Raw genomic sequence first — 14,514 nt, forward strand, 5'->3', positions numbered from 1 at the left:
ACTTACAAGACGGGAGGAGGGCGAATGCGTCGCTGGCATGCGATACCTGGCTGGGGGGCGCTACTGCCACAACATGAAGCTGATTCTCGAGGATGCAATGCGTTCTCGCAGGGAGAGGAAGAGAAGACGTTCAGTGCGGGATTGAGGCCGTCGTGGCGTCGTGGCAGCAACGGCGTTCTTGTAAGAGAGCCTGCCTGCGTACCTGCCCGGGCTGGCTGGCTCGCTGGCTGGCTGTGTTGGGTCCGCATCGTCACTGGGCCCAGCGTGCATCTCCACCCACTGTGCGCCGCTCGCCCGCGCGCACCGTATCCTGCTAAGGTGGGCAACCAGGCTAGCAGTCACGGCCCCGTCATCACGGAGTGGCATGGATATGGATGGCCGGCCAAGCATGGCAAGCACCAAGCCACAGCGGCCAGGTTCAGGCAAAGTCAGGTCCCACGGACACCCGGCAACAGCCATCGCAGGTTCCTTCCCAACGGCGCGGCCGCCGCCCACCGGAGACTCGGACGGTTTCAGAGGCAAAAAGCCCGCTGCGAACGCGGCTGCGGCAAGCGTCTCGGGACACGCGGCCGGCCTACTTGACGCTTCAAGGGAACGAGGCTCTCCCATTGACAAACCTAGTGCGTTGCAGGTCCGTCCCGGCCGCTGCGGTGCTATTCTGAGAGTCCGCCTGTACGAAGCAGGTGTCTCTACAATGCATGGATTCCAGGCGCCTCGGTCCCTGGCCCACAGTGCGTCTCTCTCCCCCGCAGTGAAAGCCCCCCCTCCTCCCCACCACAGCCCACTCTCAGCGCTGCGCGTGGCTGCAAGCGGACGTCAACTGATCTCCAAAGTCTTCAGCCATCTGCACCTCATGTGACCAGGGCCGCATCGCTAGCCCCGCGAGCTCATCATCAACTAAGCTCTTAGAAAAACTCGAATTGAAAAGGAGGTCAATGTTCTTTTGGACGGGCCACCCGTTTGACCCCAAAAGCAGCGGCGGCGGCAGCAGCAACGACAAGTTCAAAACGGGGGGCCAGGTGAGCCATTTTCCGGAGGGGCTCAACGGCCGCCGCCGCCGCCGCCGCAGCGCATGGCATGCCCGGGAAGAAACAAGCTTCCACGACTTGACTTGCCTGTTAACTCGCTACTGCCACCGCCATTGCGGGCCCCTGGCGGCCTGTGCCAATCGAGTGCTGCGGCGTCGCGCGTCCCGCCACTGGCAGGCGAGCAAATCGCGATTACGCCGCACCGTGCGAGCCCTCCGCTGGGGCCTCCCGGAGTAGCGGGCTAGCAGCTGTGTTCGAAGCTCGCCGCCGCGAATTGACGGCGTGAACCCAGCCTCGATCGGACGCATCCCCGATCACATCATCCATCCCCTAGGAGTACTGCTAAATTATACAGCACTACACGGCCCCCGAGGTAGTATTCTTGCTCTGACGTACCCCATCTCGCTCGGGTCTCTGCTCTTGACGCCTCTGGCCCCGTGCAGTCCCCCAGGCTGCCGCCGCGGATAAGAAATCCCTCTCTTCCTTTTGCCCTGCCTGCTTTCCAGTGTACTCTCGTTGACATGCTTGCATGCTTGCTGGCCGATCTGTCCGTGCAAGCAGCGCGGAGCAGAGCTCCTGGGAGGGCGGGCTCCAGCCTGCGTGCGTCCCGGCGGGGTGCTGCTGTCGTGCTGCTGCTTGCTCGTTGGTCCATGACGACATGTGACGATTGCCGATGGAGCTTGGGTGCACCCTCATCCAGGCACGCCCGCCTTGATCTGCACTCAAGCGAACGGCCACCTGGCTGTTGATTTGCCGAACGGCGCGTGCTAGCCGTCCATTGCCGTGCGTGACCACGAGGCCCTGGTTGGCTTGCTTGTTTCCGCAAAGTGTCTTTGCTTTGTTGTATACTTGGGTTTAGTAGTCAGTAGGTAGTGGGTACTGCCGCACACTCGGCGGCAGGTTTGCAACTTTCACGGCCACAAACTTCCAGCACCGTCTGCAGTCTGCGCTACTACACAACGCTCTCATGCCAAGACGTCACGTCCCGCATCGTCGTCGACCCTGAAGCCTAACTTGGTCTATCATTCCCGAATCAAATAGTTGGCAAGCTATGTGAGCTGCAGAAACAGGGGTGGTATCACTGCGACACCTCGTCACTCTTCAAGCCACCAGGCCCATAACAGCTATTCCGGAGGGCGAAACGGCCCCGACGGCGACAGCGAAGTGCAGACATTCCTCGTTCCAGACGCCGAATCCCGCGCGGATATGTAAACCCCACCACTCGTCACTCGCCTCAGCTCCAGCGGCAGATTGACTGCCTCGACCTGTATACCCCTCCCTCCCTCCCCTAAACGCTCTCATCCTCGTCTTCGTCGCATTTCAACATTTTTGCACCGTGTGGCGGTCGTTGTTGGAGGCAGCTCCGCGTCGCGGACCGTGCCGCTCGCCGTGTCAAAGCCAGGCTTAGACAATCATCTGGGCGACGCCCTGGCCGCCGAGCGTCTTGCTGCCAACAAAGGCCTGGCCCTTGATGCCGGCCAGCAGGTAGCAGATGGCGGTGAGTGTGAGGAAGACGCCCGCGGCGATGAGCGCACTGCGGCCGAAGGCGATGCTGACAAACATGACGGCGCACATGATGGCGTAGGCGCCCGCGCGCATGTAGTTGGTCGAGATCTTGCGGACGAACGCGTCAAACTTGGCCGAGGTCGGGCAGATGCGGAGCAGCAGAGGAACCTCGATGAAGAGGATCAGGAAGGCGAACGCGCTGGCTGGGTCAGCGTCAAGGCCACGCGACAAGGCCTGAGGGAAGGCACCCACATGGCAAAGGCGCAGAAGATGATGAGGCCAACGTGAAAGGTAAAGATGGTCGAGATGCCTGTTGCCAGGCAAATGATCATGGACAAGATGCCCAGCCTGCCGGGTGTTAGCCGCTGTCGTGGCCACGCAAGTGACGACGGCGATGATGCCGAGCTCGTGGTGCATCGCCGAGGACAGCATTCGGAGCAGCGCGCGGCCAAGCTCACCATTGTCCGTAGATACCTGCGGGCGTCAGCACTGCGATCAAGGCATGTCCGTGGGCGCCAGGAGCACTCACTAAAGTTTCTTGTCTGGAACTCCTCCTTGAGCGTCATGTTGAGGGCTTTGTCGAGCTCGAGGCGCGACGGGGGACTCGGCGATGGGCTTCGTGGGTGTCGCGGCGGCGCTCAGCGCTCGGAGACGATGGCAGTCGCGGTGGGCGGTCAGTCGGTCGGGGGACGGACAGAGAGACAGTTCGCGGTATTCGTATGATGGGGAGAAGTACACGATGCGGAGCGGCGGCCGTGATGGTCGGGACGTCGGGGAAAGTGCAGGGAGGTTGGATGGACGGGAATGTCAGCGGTCGTCGAAGTGATGCACGTAGCCTCTTTTGCTGGGGTGAGCAGTGGCCACCAAACAGCGGCAAGCAAGCCAGCGCAAGGCTCGGAGGGTCCCTTTCAATGGACCGGCCCTGGGCTGGTGGGCGTGGAGCCACCGGCTGGCGCAGCAGACGGCGGACGTGCTTGGCGGGGCCAAGGGGGCGTCTCCTGGGCCGAGCACGAGGCTGGTGGACACCTGAGGCGGGCAATGGAACCTGGAAGCTGGGGGCACCACGGCAGCGAGGGGAGCGGGTGGCGCGCTACCTCCACTAATAACTGCAGCAGGTTGGAGAAGGTGCCGTGTCGTCCAGTGCAGGTCGTCGCGGCGGGGGCGGGCAGGGGTGAGACAGTGACAGCAGGCGGCGCTCTAGCGGGTGGCTGGCAGTGAGGTGGGCTCTTCACTGATGGAGCGGGGGGGGGTGGTCGAGGTCGCTGATGAGACGATTCCCGGTTCCAAATCCAAATGCTACAAGTCGCTGGCCGGGCGGCTCGCCGGGAGACAGGACGGCGACGCGGACAAAGCGCGGTTCAAATATAGATGGCCGCGCTCCCCCTGCGGTCGGGTTCCTCATGCCGCCATCTCACTGCTGCTGCCTTGCCGCGTGCGCGCCGGACGGAGCAGCTGTCTATCGTATACCTATAGTCTCTGGTGACGTTTGCCGCGTCGCGGCCGCTGGATCTTTGTTTGGTCTCCTGGCGTGACGTAGCGGGGGTACGTGGCCCCTAATAATCCATCCACCTCGGGCATGTGTGGGCATCGCAGGCTCCAGCCTCTACCTGCGAATAAGCGGCTGGCAAGTCGCAGGCCCCATTGACTGTTGACTGCGTGACGACCCTAGCATGCTGCCACGTTACGGATGCGAGAGCTGCCGTCGTGTTCGGGTTCCGTGGAATCTTAGTACTACGACAGCAACTCGCTCGTCTTTTAGGTACAGTAACTACCTTACGTCCAAGGTAAGGTAGTAGGTGCCTCATCTACACCCAGGTCTGTAGGTGTGCAGAGGTAGGCGCTCCAACGGACTCTGCAGAGGCCCGGGCATGGCGCCGGGCTAGGGTCACCGGTCCGGGCGGCTGTCGGCACGTGTCTACTGCATTGTGAAGACGGAAGGCGGAAACGAACCCTTGAGCCCGGGTGCCGACACGGTTACACAGACAGTACCTGATAACCGGGGGCCGGAGCGGCGGACGGACGGACAGTCGCCATGCAGAGTCGACTGCGCTGGCCGCGTCGTCGCTGACTGGCCGCCGAGGCCGGCGCTGACGACCTTTATGGATCCGGCCCCCCGGGGGAGAGGGGCCATAGATGATCGGGCTTTATCGGCCGATAGCCAGGGTTCCCCGGCGGGGGCGCGCGCGCACACCACGGCTATCGTTGAGGTGACTTTCAGCAGCTCGTCCAAGTCAGGGACGCCTCCTACATCACGAGAAAACATCGTCGACCCAGCTCTGCTTTGCTTTGCTTCTACATCTGCAACACTGCTCTTGCTGCCCGGGGAGCTGAACCAGAGACGAGCCATTGGACTGAATCGACATTACGGACTGATTCTCTCTTCATCGACGACGATACGACGAAGACGACGACATCGGCCGCTTGCCCCCCCGCAGGCGACCCCGCGCAACATCATGACCTTTACCGTCCTCACAGACGAGCAGGTCAACGCCGTCCTCGAGGGCCTCGACCTCAACGAGCTCGACGAGTTCCGCCATGTCCTGGCCTCGGCACTCCACGAGTTCTCGACCAACACGCAGGCCGACGACGATGGCGTCTACCAGCAGCCGCACCGCGTCACGACATACCACCCGGGCACGCGGGCCACGACGCTCTACATGCCGTCGTGCGGGCCCGAAGGCATGGGCTGCAAGGGTAGGTACCTACCTCGAAACGAAACACCCCCCTTCTCCCCGAAACCCGTCGGTTGATGGATCCCCTCCCCCAACTCAGTAGTAGTCGCCATCGTCCGCCGTTGACCTGTGATGATGCTGATACTGATGCTGATGCTGATGATGATACGCAGTCGTGTCGCTGACCTCGTCGGCCGCCACCCGCGACCCCTCGGTCAAGCCCATCAGCCCGACAGGCGTCGTCAACCTCTTCTCGCCCGACGGCAAGCCCCTCGGCCTCGTCCACGCCAGCACGCTCACGGCCTTCCGCACCGCCCTCAGCTCGGCCTGCCTGCTCACCCGCCGCAACCACGTCAAGACCATCACCGTCTTCGGCAGCGGCAACCAGGCCTACTGGCACGTCCGCCTCGCCCTCATGATGCGCGGCAGCACCATCAAGCACGTCAACGTCATCAACCGCCGCTTCTCCGAGAGCGCCGCCGCCATCCTCAAGCGTTTCACCGTCATCCCCCAGGCCGTCAAGGAGCGCGAGGGCTGGTCCCACACCAAGTTCGGCATCCTCACTCCCACCTTCCACGAGTACCAGCGCCTGCTCTGGGAGCAGGTCCGGAGCTCCGACGTCATCTACTGCTGCACGCCCTCGCGCGAGGACCTCTTCGACGCCTCCATCCTCACCTCCCGCGAGGCCCGCATGAAGGGCCGCCTCATCGTCGCCGTCGGCAGCTACACCCCGGAGATGAGGGAGCTGCCCGAGGCTCTGCTCCTCCAGGCCACCAAGCACCACGACAAGCACGCGCGCCACTTCCACAAGCACGCCGAGGAGGCGGGCGTCATCGTCGTCGACACGCTCGAGGGCGTCCTCAAGGAGGCGGGCGAGATCATCTCAGCCAAGATTGGCCCGCACCAGCTGGTCGAGTAAGTCCTTGCCTACCTCGCTCACCCCCCGCTTCCGTACGTCCCCCGGGGCCCTCGCTGACACGAGCCAGACTCGGCGAGCTCGTCATGCTGCACCGTCTCGCCGTCGAAGAGTCCGGGTCCGACACGACGGGTTCGCAGACGCCCGTCTCGGTCGCCGACGCCGATTCGGTAGACATTGGCGAAAGGACGCCGTCCATGTCCACGGTGTACAGCAGCTCGTCGCGGCGGGGCGAGAGCCCTTCAGGGTCTCGGTCCCCGGGGCATTCGCGCAAGCCGAGCTTCCCCCTGCCGTTCCGATCGCATTCAAACAGCTCGTCCGACACGACGGAGAAGAAGAAGGAGGACTCGCTGTCCCGCTGGCTGCGAGACGGGACCGTGGTGTACAAGAGCGTGGGCCTGGGGCTCATGGACCTGGTCGTGGGCATGCACCTCGTCCAGGTCGCACGCGAGAAGAAGGTGGGCACGCATGTGGAGGGCTTTTAATCACGGCGTCGATGTCACAATTGGATAATGCTTAGGATACAATACTAATCAAATCAGCTGGTCGTATTGGTATCAATTCATGACCGGCCGGCGACGTTGGGCCGGCATTATGCCACAAAGGAAAAAGGCGCGTCTCTATCATACATGCATGCACAGCCTGATCTATCCACCACGCAGTTCGTCATTCCTCTTCGCGCCGCCGCTTATTTTTACTCGGCCACCCAGACGGCGCTCATGCCCATGCCGGTGCCGACGCACATGGACGTATTGCCGACCTTCTTGCCGGTGCGCTTGAGCTCGTAGAGCAGGGTGGAGACCTGGCGGGCGCCGGTGCAGCCGAGGGGGTGGCCAAAGGCGATGGCGCCGCCCTTGGGGTTGATCTTGTCGTGGGGGATGCCGAGCTCGTTGGCGGACCACAGGCACTGGCTGGCAAAGGCCTCGTTGATCTCGTAGATGTCGACGTCGTCGCGGGAGATGCCGGCGAGGTCGAGGGCCTTGGGGATGGCCTTCCAGGGGCCCTGGCCCATGAGGAGGGGCTTGACGCCGACGATGGAGGCGCAGACGTACTTGCCGATGATGGTCTGGCCGAGCTTCTCGGCGGTGTCGCGGCGCATGAGCAGGACGGCGGCGGCGCCGTCGGAGATTTGGCTGGCGTTGCCGGCGTGGATGGAGCCGTCGGCGGCAAAGGCCGGGCGGATCTTGGCCAGGGACTCGGCGGTGATGCCGTCGCGGACGCCGTCGTCGCGGGCGACGGTGATGTCCTTTGTCTCGCCCGACTTGGGGTCCTCGAACTTGACCTTGAGCGGGGTGATTTCCTGGTCGAAGAGGCCCGCCTTTTGGGCCTTGACGGCCTTTTGGTACGAGGCGGCGGCGAAGGCGTCCTGGTCGGCGCGCGAGATCTTGAGGTCCTTGGCCATGTCCTCGGACAGGACGCCCATGGGGACCTTGCAGTTGGCGGCCTCGGGGTGGGACTCGAGCAGCTCGGAGAACTCGGTGACGGCGGAGGGGCCGTACTGGGTGGACATGCTCTCGACGCCGGCGCCGATTCCCACGTCGATCATGCCGGCGCGGATCTGGTTGGCGACGTCGACGCACGCCTGCAGGCCCGACGAGCACTGGCGGTTGAGCGTGCGGACGGCCGTCGTCTCGGGGAAGCCGGCCACGAGCGAGGCGCCGCGCATCTCGGTGGCGCCGCCGCCGGGCGCCAGCACCGTGCCGACGCAAATGTCCTCGACGAGCGCCGGGTTGATCTTGGACCGCTCAATCACCGACTTGAGCACGCCGGCCATGAGGTCCGCCGCCGCCGTGTCCTTGAACCCGCCCTTGCCGCCCTTGGTGAAGGCGGTGCGCGTGGCGGCCGTGACGACGATCTATGGGGTATGCGAGGTCAGCGTTTGGGGGGGCCTCTCTCTCTCTCTCTCTCTCTCTCTCTCTCTCTCTCTGTGTGTGTGTGTGTGTGTGTGTGTGTTTGTGTGGCGTTTGAGCTTGTGGGTTTGGGTGTGAGAGCAAAACGTACATCGTCGGGACGCTTCTCGAGGATCCGGTCGCGACCGCCGGCGGTCGGGTTGCCAGAGAGCTGGCCGCCGAGCTGGGAGATTCTGTCGAGGGCTGTATTCGAGACGGTCAGCCGCTGCTGGCGACAAGTTTAAGACAAGGAGCGCGCTCTGTTTAACTCACCACCCATTTTGACTGAAGAGGACTGGATCAAAGGGGAGGGATGATGAGATGACGGAAGGAGGGAGATCTTGGTATAGAGGACGGTCGGGAGGGGAGCACGGAGGTTAGGTAGGGTATGAAGTAGAGAGATCAGGACGAGGCTCCCGTGGCGACGAGGATATATAGCTACTAACTACGACCTACCCGCCCCTCCAGCGGCCGGCAGACCTCGGCGAAAGGCAGCGCCTCTCGCAGCGTCGCCAGCGACCCGCTGACATCAGCTGCGATGCTCGACCGAGGCACATGAAGAAGCGCGCGCCCGCCGCCCGGGCTTTTAGCCCCGACCGCCCGTCCGCCCCTCTACTGGCCTAGCGTCCGCCGCCGGGCCCCCCCCCCCAGTCTCTCGCTCGCCCACCCGCCCCTCTGCGCTTTCACATGCCAGGTTGGTTGTCGGAGCGCAGGCGGGCACCCCGGACTTTTTACCCGTATACGTTGACGTTGGTACCTAAGGTACGTAGCACAAACTGCGCTGCCCACAGCAGTAACTAGCAGCAGCAGAACGAGGGAAGCGATTGAACGTCCACACCCCCCGGCATTGTCATGCTGGTGGCGCGCTGAATCACGAGGGGCCCCGGGGGGTGGGAATGTGCCGGAGCCGCCCTCCCACAATGCTGGGGTCAGTAGTGATTATTCTTGACGCCTGTGCGAATCCGTGCGAGCTGTGAGGCTGCCTTCCTGTGCCGGCTCGATGCACGCACGCATGGGCTTCGCTTCCGCTAACTGCTTGCCTGCACGTGCTGCCCACGCCGACGTGCGCTCAAACTCTGTTTGACACCCGCGTGTGAGTGCCGATCTCACCGGCCTGGCCGGCCCCAGCATGGTGGTACGTAGGTGCGCTCTTTGAAGCTGGTGCCGAGAGACCGGGGCCGGAGAGAGGCCGACGGTCATCAACCGCGAACCCTCCGGCCCCCGGCCCTGGCCGATTTGCAAGACGAGCCGGCGCGGACCCGGTCACCCTCGCGTGCGGCATCACCACGCCTTGGCGACGATGCTGGCATTTGTACAGTATGCGTATATTCATCTCAAACTCAGTGACCTAACTGTCGCCGACTCTGCTCCCAACTCCTACACCATCCGCTGCCCGTTGACCGCCCCGCCCGCCGCCAAACACACACACACACACCCCAGCTCGTGACGCCTTGCAACATGACATTTACCCGCATCCAGCCCATCCTACGCAACACACACGACGACGTCCACTCACCACCGCACGCCTAGGCCTTGCTCTCCTTGGCCTTGTCGTCGGGCGAAAAGCTGAGGCTCACGCTGTTGACACAGTGCCGCTCGTCCGTCGGCGTCGGGAAGCCCTCGCCCTTGAACACATGGCCCAGGTGGCCGCCGCAGTTGGAGCACACAATCTCGGTCCGCGTCATGCCAAACGCCTTGTCCTCGTGCCGCGTCACCGCCCCGGGGATGCTGTCAAAGTACGCCGGCCAGCCGCAGCCCGACGAGAACTTTTGCTTGGCCTTGTACAGCGGCGCCTGGCACCCCGCGCACGTGTAGACGCCCTCCTCCGGGTAGTGCTTGTCGAACTTGCCCGACCCGGGCGGCTCGGTGGCCTTTTCGCGGAGGATGCGGAATTGCTCTGCGTACTCGTCTTGTGAGCCTGGGCTGCTGCTGCTGTTGCTTCCACATTTTCTGCCACGTTCACACTCCCGCGCCGGTGCCGCCGGTGCCGGGGTATGCGTGCGTGCGTGCGTACAAACGTACCTTTGTTAAGCACCGCCCGCCACTCGTCGTCGGAACGCTGGTCGGGGTAGGACATCTTGGACGAGCTGGAAGACGAGGATCCAAACAGAGCGCCCAGGAACGGGATGCCGGACATGGACCTCAAGGGCACGGGGCGCAGCCGGGCAAGATGGGCCTGATGGACGAGATGCGGGGTCCGCAGGCGGGTGAAGTTGGAAAAGGTGAACAGGACCTTGGACAGCAGCGGCGAGAATCGCATGGGGGTGTTTGTGTACTGCTTGAAATACCTAGGAGTGCACAGTCGCAAGTTGCAGCGGCGGCTCAAGTGAAGCGCAGGGTCCTGTTAGGTACCTGTGTTGGTGACAAATGCAGGCGGGCAAGCCGCGGGTTTGGAATCTCTTGCATCATTCATTTCGGAGGGGTCCCTGCCATTAGCGGTCCGCTGCGGCCGGCGGGGGGCCCATGGGCGACGGCCGACTGGAATGCGCGATATGGACAGCGTCAAACTCTCGACAGGATTCAATCACAAGCGTCCTCTGGCGGCGAAATGATGCCCAGAGGTTTTTATTGCAGCCTACAGGCGGTCCGGCAGAATTACGAGGCGTTATGCTGGAGCCTGACGTGAGCGCGACCAGCGTCATATGTGAAATGGAACGAGCAGGCCCGCGCCACAGCTGCCACCACGGGAGCTACCAAGTTACTGCACGCGCCACACATCCGCCCAAACGCATGTTGGTGCCTGAGGCTTGGGCTCCCACAGCACGCCAGGGGCTTGGTGGCTGTGCGCAATTGCCTCCAGGTGCATTTAGCCCCCCCAAATAAAGACGGTGCTGGTCGTGGTTGCATGGGGGGGCCGCCCGCCACCACAGACCGACTCGACACGACACACGATCTCATCCATCTCTTCCTCGTCCTTCTGGCTCGGCCCCGCGACGCCCGTCCTCGACGCAGCGCCCGGCATCTCACCAACTCCCTTCGCTGGCAGCCCTCCACTCTCCCACACGGCGACACGGCGTCCATCATGTCACGACGCGCCCCGAACCCCGCCGCTGAGCGGGCGGCGCAGAACCAGGCCACCATCAAGAGCCTCCTGAAGCTCGAGCCCAACAAGGTCTGCGCCGATTGCAAGAGGAACAAGCGTATGTAGCCCCCTCCCCCCCGCGTATGCGTGTGTGTGTGTATCACCCATCGCCTGGACTGATTGCTGACGTCTCGCTCGCGCTCGCAGACCCCCGATGGGCCAGCTGGAACCTGGGCGTCTTCGTCTGTATCCGCTGCTCGGGCATCCACCGCGGCATGGGCACCCACATCAGCCGCGTAAAGTCGGTCGACCTCGACTCTTGGACCGACGAGCAGCTCCAGAGCATCCTCAGCTGGGGCAATGCCCGCGCCAACAAGTACTGGGAGGCCAAGCTGGCCGCCGGCCACGCCCCCTCCGAGGCCAAGATCGAGAACTTTATCCGCACAAAGTACGAGCTCAAGCGCTGGGTCATGGACGGACCCATGCCCGACCCCGCCAGCCTCGACGTCGACGGCGACGACGACGTGCCTCTCAGCCTCGTCAAGGAGAAGCAGGCCATAGAGAGGAAGGAGTCGATCCGCAAGTCGTCCATCGGCCAGTCGCAGGCCCCGCGGCGCGCCCCCGAGGCCGACCTCATCGGTGGCGACGACCCCGTCCCCGCCAGGGCGAGCACCGCCAGCCCTGCCGCCAGCCGCGTCGCGCCCAAGGCCGAGCCCGCCGCGCCCAAGGCGACAAACACCAAGGACTCGCTGCTGGGGCTCGATTTCCTCGGGGGTTCGACGGCCCCGCCCCGGCCCTCCAGCACGCCTGGTGTCACCTCGCCCGGCGGACAGTCGCGGCCCGACCTGAAGCAGTCCATCCTCTCCCTCTACGCCACCGCACCCAAGCCCCAGCCCCAGCATCAACCACAGCACAACCACCCCCAGGCCCCGCAACAACAGCACGGCCAGTTCGGCGGCATGCCGTCTCCGCCCATGACCCAACAGGGCGGCTTCAACGACGCCTTCAGCAGCCTCAGCATAGGAAACAACGCGCCCCGAGCCCCCGCCGCCGCCGACCCCTTTGCCGGGCTGGGAGGCGGGTCTAGCGGGCGGTCCAACTCGCAGACATCCAGCTCCAACGCTTTCGGCGGGTTGAGCGGAGGTGGCTTCTTCGACGCCAAGCCGTCCGGGCCCGTGGCTCCTCTCCACCAGCAGAGGCCCTCCAACTCTGGCTTCAGCGGGCTCAGCTCGTCGTCGTCGCCTCCTCCGGCGAAGCCCGCTGCGCCGAAGCCCGCCCAATCCTCGGCCATGGGCGACCTTTTTGACCTGTCGTCTCCGGTGAGCCAGACGATGTCGTCCCCACTACCGCAATCCACGGCACCTCCCGCATCCACCAGCTCCGTCTTCAACCTCTCCGCCCCCCAGAACAAGCCCGCTCCGCCCCCCGCGGCGACCACGACGTCTGCGAGCGCCTTTGGAGGCATGGGCATGGCGGATCCGTGGGGCGGCAATGAGTGGGCCACATCCGCCCCAGCCCCAGCCCCGGCGGCCCCCGCAAAGGCGAGCCCGGAACTGGCCAAGACGACCTCGAGCGGCCTGGGCTGGGGGAGCGGTGGTGCCTTTGCCAGCACGCCCATCGTGCCGGGCTCCGGCGGCGGCTTCAACCCGGCGCCCAAGGTGACTGCCGACGAGGAGTTTGGCGGCTGGGCGAGCAGCGCGGCGCCCGCGAGCGCCAGCACGGCGGCCCCCAAGCAGTCGGGGTTCGGCGGGGACGACGACCTCTTCTCCAACGTCTGGCAGTAGCATCGAGGAATGATTCTCACAAGAGGGGGGCGGCATGCTCTAGGCGTTTTGCATGTTTGGAGTCTAGACAGCAACGTAGGGTAGAATCATTCAGTCAAAAACGACGCTGGTCTCATCCTGCACAGGGCAACTTGCCGATGGTGCGAACATGAAGAAGCCTTTGTTAACGCCAACACTATGCCGAGGGTATGTACGCCGCGCAGCCCGTCAAACACCATTTATCCTCCTCCCTCCCCCTTTGTCCATCTTGATTCGCTATGGTACACCGCCGCGGGCATCCATCCGCAGCCCGGATCGAACGTGCTTCGCCGCCGTATCCAACCCCGGATCTGGGTAGTATTCGCATCTCCTGCCTTGGAACAGTTTCGCCTGTTTTGACCGCGCGCCGCCCACCTCAAAAGAAGAGCTTCAGCCCGTAGTACAGCACGATGAAGATGGCGATGATGATGCCCGCGAGCTTAAGGATGGCGACCTTGTTGCCGGAGGCGGCCATGCGGGTGAGCCTGCTGGCGGAGCCTTTCATCTGCGAGGTCATGGACGAGAAGGTCTCGGACTGCGTGGGCGGGAGGCCGTCAGCGAGGGTTCCAGCTAGAATATTATGTCTCTGTGTCTCTATGCGTAGCCGGGTTGGTGAAGGGGGGAATGGGGAGGGGGGGAGGGGAATGGCCAAGGGTGAGTGTGAGAGAGAGGGCAGCGCACCGTGTTGTCGATGACGTCCTGGGCGCGCGCATTGTCGTATATGTCGATGGTGACGCCGCGCAGCGCGGAGACCTTGGCGGAGAGCTCGTCCAAGCGGGCGTTGTTCTGGCGCTCGCGCTCGTACGCTTCTGACATGGTGGCGGTTCGGTTCGGTTCTGGCTGGCGGGCGGGCGAGCGAGCGTGCACGCGGGACGTCGTCGGCGTCGGCGTCGGGGGTTGAGCTCTCGGCAGTTCCTCGCCCTAGGTGATGATGTGGATGGATGGATGGTCCGTCGGCCGAGGCTGGAAGGGGGGGATGTTTCAGAGCGAAAGATGGACTGGTCGTCGTCGCCGCCGCGGTTGTCGGGTGCTTGAGCCCCCGGGGCAGAGCGCGCGCAGAGGGAGGGCAGTGGTGGCGATGCGAGATCGAGTGGTGTGGCGGAACGGTTGCGCGATGCCGATGTGTGTCGATGGGGACGTGGTGCCGTGGCGGGTGGTGGTGATGGTGGTTAATAAGTCGTGGTCGTGGTCGTGGGTCGTCGTCTTTTGGCGCGGCGACGGCGAAACTTGGGGAGACGGAGCCCCGTGCGAGACGGCCTACGAAGTACAGCCTTGGAACTAGGGGGGGTGGCTGCCACTGCTTCCAGGTCGCAGCGCCGAATCGGGAACGTAGGTCACTGTGGTGGGCGTGGTACCCCCCATGGCGGACGCTACCTTACCTCTAACCGGGCGGTGGACGGATAGAGATGGAGGGCTCGCGCCATGGCTGGTGGATGCAAAGGCCGCGCACCGCCACACGAGCCACGCGGCCGGGCGCGGGCACGGCAGTCCTTTTCCGGCGCCCGCGTGTGCTAAAAGACAAAACGGACGGTTCTCATGTCGAAGTAGAGGAAGGCTTTATGGGGAGGGTTCTTTGCGTAGACGAGTGTGTGTATCGTCCGGTGAGCCTGTTGGCGTGCTGAGTTGGACGATTCCATTGGGTTGGTGCAACAGCTTGCGGAAGAATGCAGGTTCCTCGG

General features: G+C 63.9%; 6 protein-coding genes across 6 annotated transcripts; 2 read left to right on the forward strand and 4 right to left on the reverse strand.

Annotated features, from left to right (window-relative positions):
- Positions 1-2,313: 2,313 nt before the first annotated feature.
- On the reverse strand, positions 2,314-3,590 carry TVP18 (Golgi apparatus membrane protein tvp18). Its single transcript, XM_047985762.1, has 3 exons — positions 3,064-3,590; positions 2,787-3,008; positions 2,314-2,733 (listed from the first exon to the last, which is right to left on the reverse strand). Exons 2-3 carry the CDS (start codon positions 2,993-2,995, stop codon positions 2,433-2,435), a joined length of 510 nt encoding a protein of 169 aa, XP_047841739.1. The 5' UTR covers positions 2,996-3,008; positions 3,064-3,590; the 3' UTR covers positions 2,314-2,432.
- Positions 3,591-4,476: 886 nt separating this feature from the next.
- On the forward strand, positions 4,477-6,730 carry JDV02_004537 (uncharacterized protein). The gene is made up of 3 exons (XM_047985763.1): positions 4,477-5,228; positions 5,380-6,121; positions 6,193-6,730. Exons 1-3 carry the CDS (start codon positions 4,634-4,636, stop codon positions 6,605-6,607), a joined length of 1,752 nt encoding a protein of 583 aa, XP_047841740.1. The 5' UTR covers positions 4,477-4,633; the 3' UTR covers positions 6,608-6,730.
- POT1 (Acetyl-CoA C-acyltransferase) lies at positions 6,637-8,547 on the reverse strand. The gene is made up of 3 exons (XM_047985764.1): positions 8,285-8,547; positions 8,124-8,215; positions 6,637-7,977 (listed from the first exon to the last, which is right to left on the reverse strand). The coding sequence occupies exons 1-3, from the start codon at positions 8,289-8,291 to the stop codon at positions 6,817-6,819; spliced, it is 1,260 nt and encodes a 419-aa protein (XP_047841741.1). The 5' UTR covers positions 8,292-8,547; the 3' UTR covers positions 6,637-6,816.
- Positions 8,548-9,326: 779 nt separating this feature from the next.
- JDV02_004539 (Peptide-methionine (R)-S-oxide reductase) lies at positions 9,327-10,595 on the reverse strand. The gene is made up of 2 exons (XM_047985765.1): positions 10,034-10,595; positions 9,327-9,908 (listed from the first exon to the last, which is right to left on the reverse strand). Exons 1-2 carry the CDS (start codon positions 10,269-10,271, stop codon positions 9,538-9,540), a joined length of 609 nt encoding a protein of 202 aa, XP_047841742.1. The 5' UTR covers positions 10,272-10,595; the 3' UTR covers positions 9,327-9,537.
- AGE2 (ARF GAP with effector function(s)) lies at positions 10,521-12,945 on the forward strand. Its single transcript, XM_047985766.1, has 2 exons — positions 10,521-11,151; positions 11,241-12,945. The coding sequence occupies exons 1-2, from the start codon at positions 10,857-10,859 to the stop codon at positions 12,815-12,817; spliced, it is 1,872 nt and encodes a 623-aa protein (XP_047841743.1). The 5' UTR covers positions 10,521-10,856; the 3' UTR covers positions 12,818-12,945.
- JDV02_004541 (uncharacterized protein) lies at positions 12,876-14,486 on the reverse strand. The gene is made up of 2 exons (XM_047985767.1): positions 13,517-14,486; positions 12,876-13,370 (listed from the first exon to the last, which is right to left on the reverse strand). Exons 1-2 carry the CDS (start codon positions 13,649-13,651, stop codon positions 13,212-13,214), a joined length of 294 nt encoding a protein of 97 aa, XP_047841744.1. The 5' UTR covers positions 13,652-14,486; the 3' UTR covers positions 12,876-13,211.
- Between the last annotated feature and the right edge of the window lie 28 nt (positions 14,487-14,514).

This window comes from Purpureocillium takamizusanense, chromosome 3 (assembly GCF_022605165.1).
Source record: "Purpureocillium takamizusanense chromosome 3, complete sequence".
Taxonomy (NCBI): Eukaryota; Fungi; Ascomycota; class Sordariomycetes; order Hypocreales; family Ophiocordycipitaceae; genus Purpureocillium; species Purpureocillium takamizusanense.

Coding starts and splice junctions, on each gene's coding strand:
- TVP18 (XM_047985762.1), bottom strand. CDS start 2,995: ATGGTGAGCTTGGCCGCGCGCTGCTCCGAATGCTGTCCTCGGCGATGC. Junction 2,734..2,786: donor ATCTTCTGCGCCTTTGCCAT/GTGGGTGCCTTC, acceptor TGACCCAGCCAG/CGCGTTCGCCTTCCTGATCC.
- JDV02_004537 (XM_047985763.1), top strand. CDS start 4,634: ATGGATCCGGCCCCCCGGGGGAGAGGGGCCATAGATGATCGGGCTTTA. Junction 5,229..5,379: donor CGAAGGCATGGGCTGCAAGG/GTAGGTACCTAC, acceptor GATGATACGCAG/TCGTGTCGCTGACCTCGTCG. Junction 6,122..6,192: donor GGCCCGCACCAGCTGGTCGA/GTAAGTCCTTGC, acceptor GACACGAGCCAG/ACTCGGCGAGCTCGTCATGC.
- POT1 (XM_047985764.1), bottom strand. Junction 7,978..8,123: donor TCGAGAAGCGTCCCGACGAT/GTACGTTTTGCT, acceptor CATACCCCATAG/ATCGTCGTCACGGCCGCCAC.
- JDV02_004539 (XM_047985765.1), bottom strand. CDS start 10,271: ATGCGATTCTCGCCGCTGCTGTCCAAGGTCCTGTTCACCTTTTCCAAC. Junction 9,909..10,033: donor GCGGGCGGTGCTTAACAAAG/GTACGTTTGTAC, acceptor ACGAGTACGCAG/AGCAATTCCGCATCCTCCGC.
- AGE2 (XM_047985766.1), top strand. CDS start 10,857: ATGGGGGGGCCGCCCGCCACCACAGACCGACTCGACACGACACACGAT. Junction 11,152..11,240: donor CGATTGCAAGAGGAACAAGC/GTATGTAGCCCC, acceptor TCGCGCTCGCAG/ACCCCCGATGGGCCAGCTGG.
- JDV02_004541 (XM_047985767.1), bottom strand. CDS start 13,651: ATGTCAGAAGCGTACGAGCGCGAGCGCCAGAACAACGCCCGCTTGGAC. Junction 13,371..13,516: donor AGGACGTCATCGACAACACG/GTGCGCTGCCCT, acceptor CCGCCCACGCAG/TCCGAGACCTTCTCGTCCAT.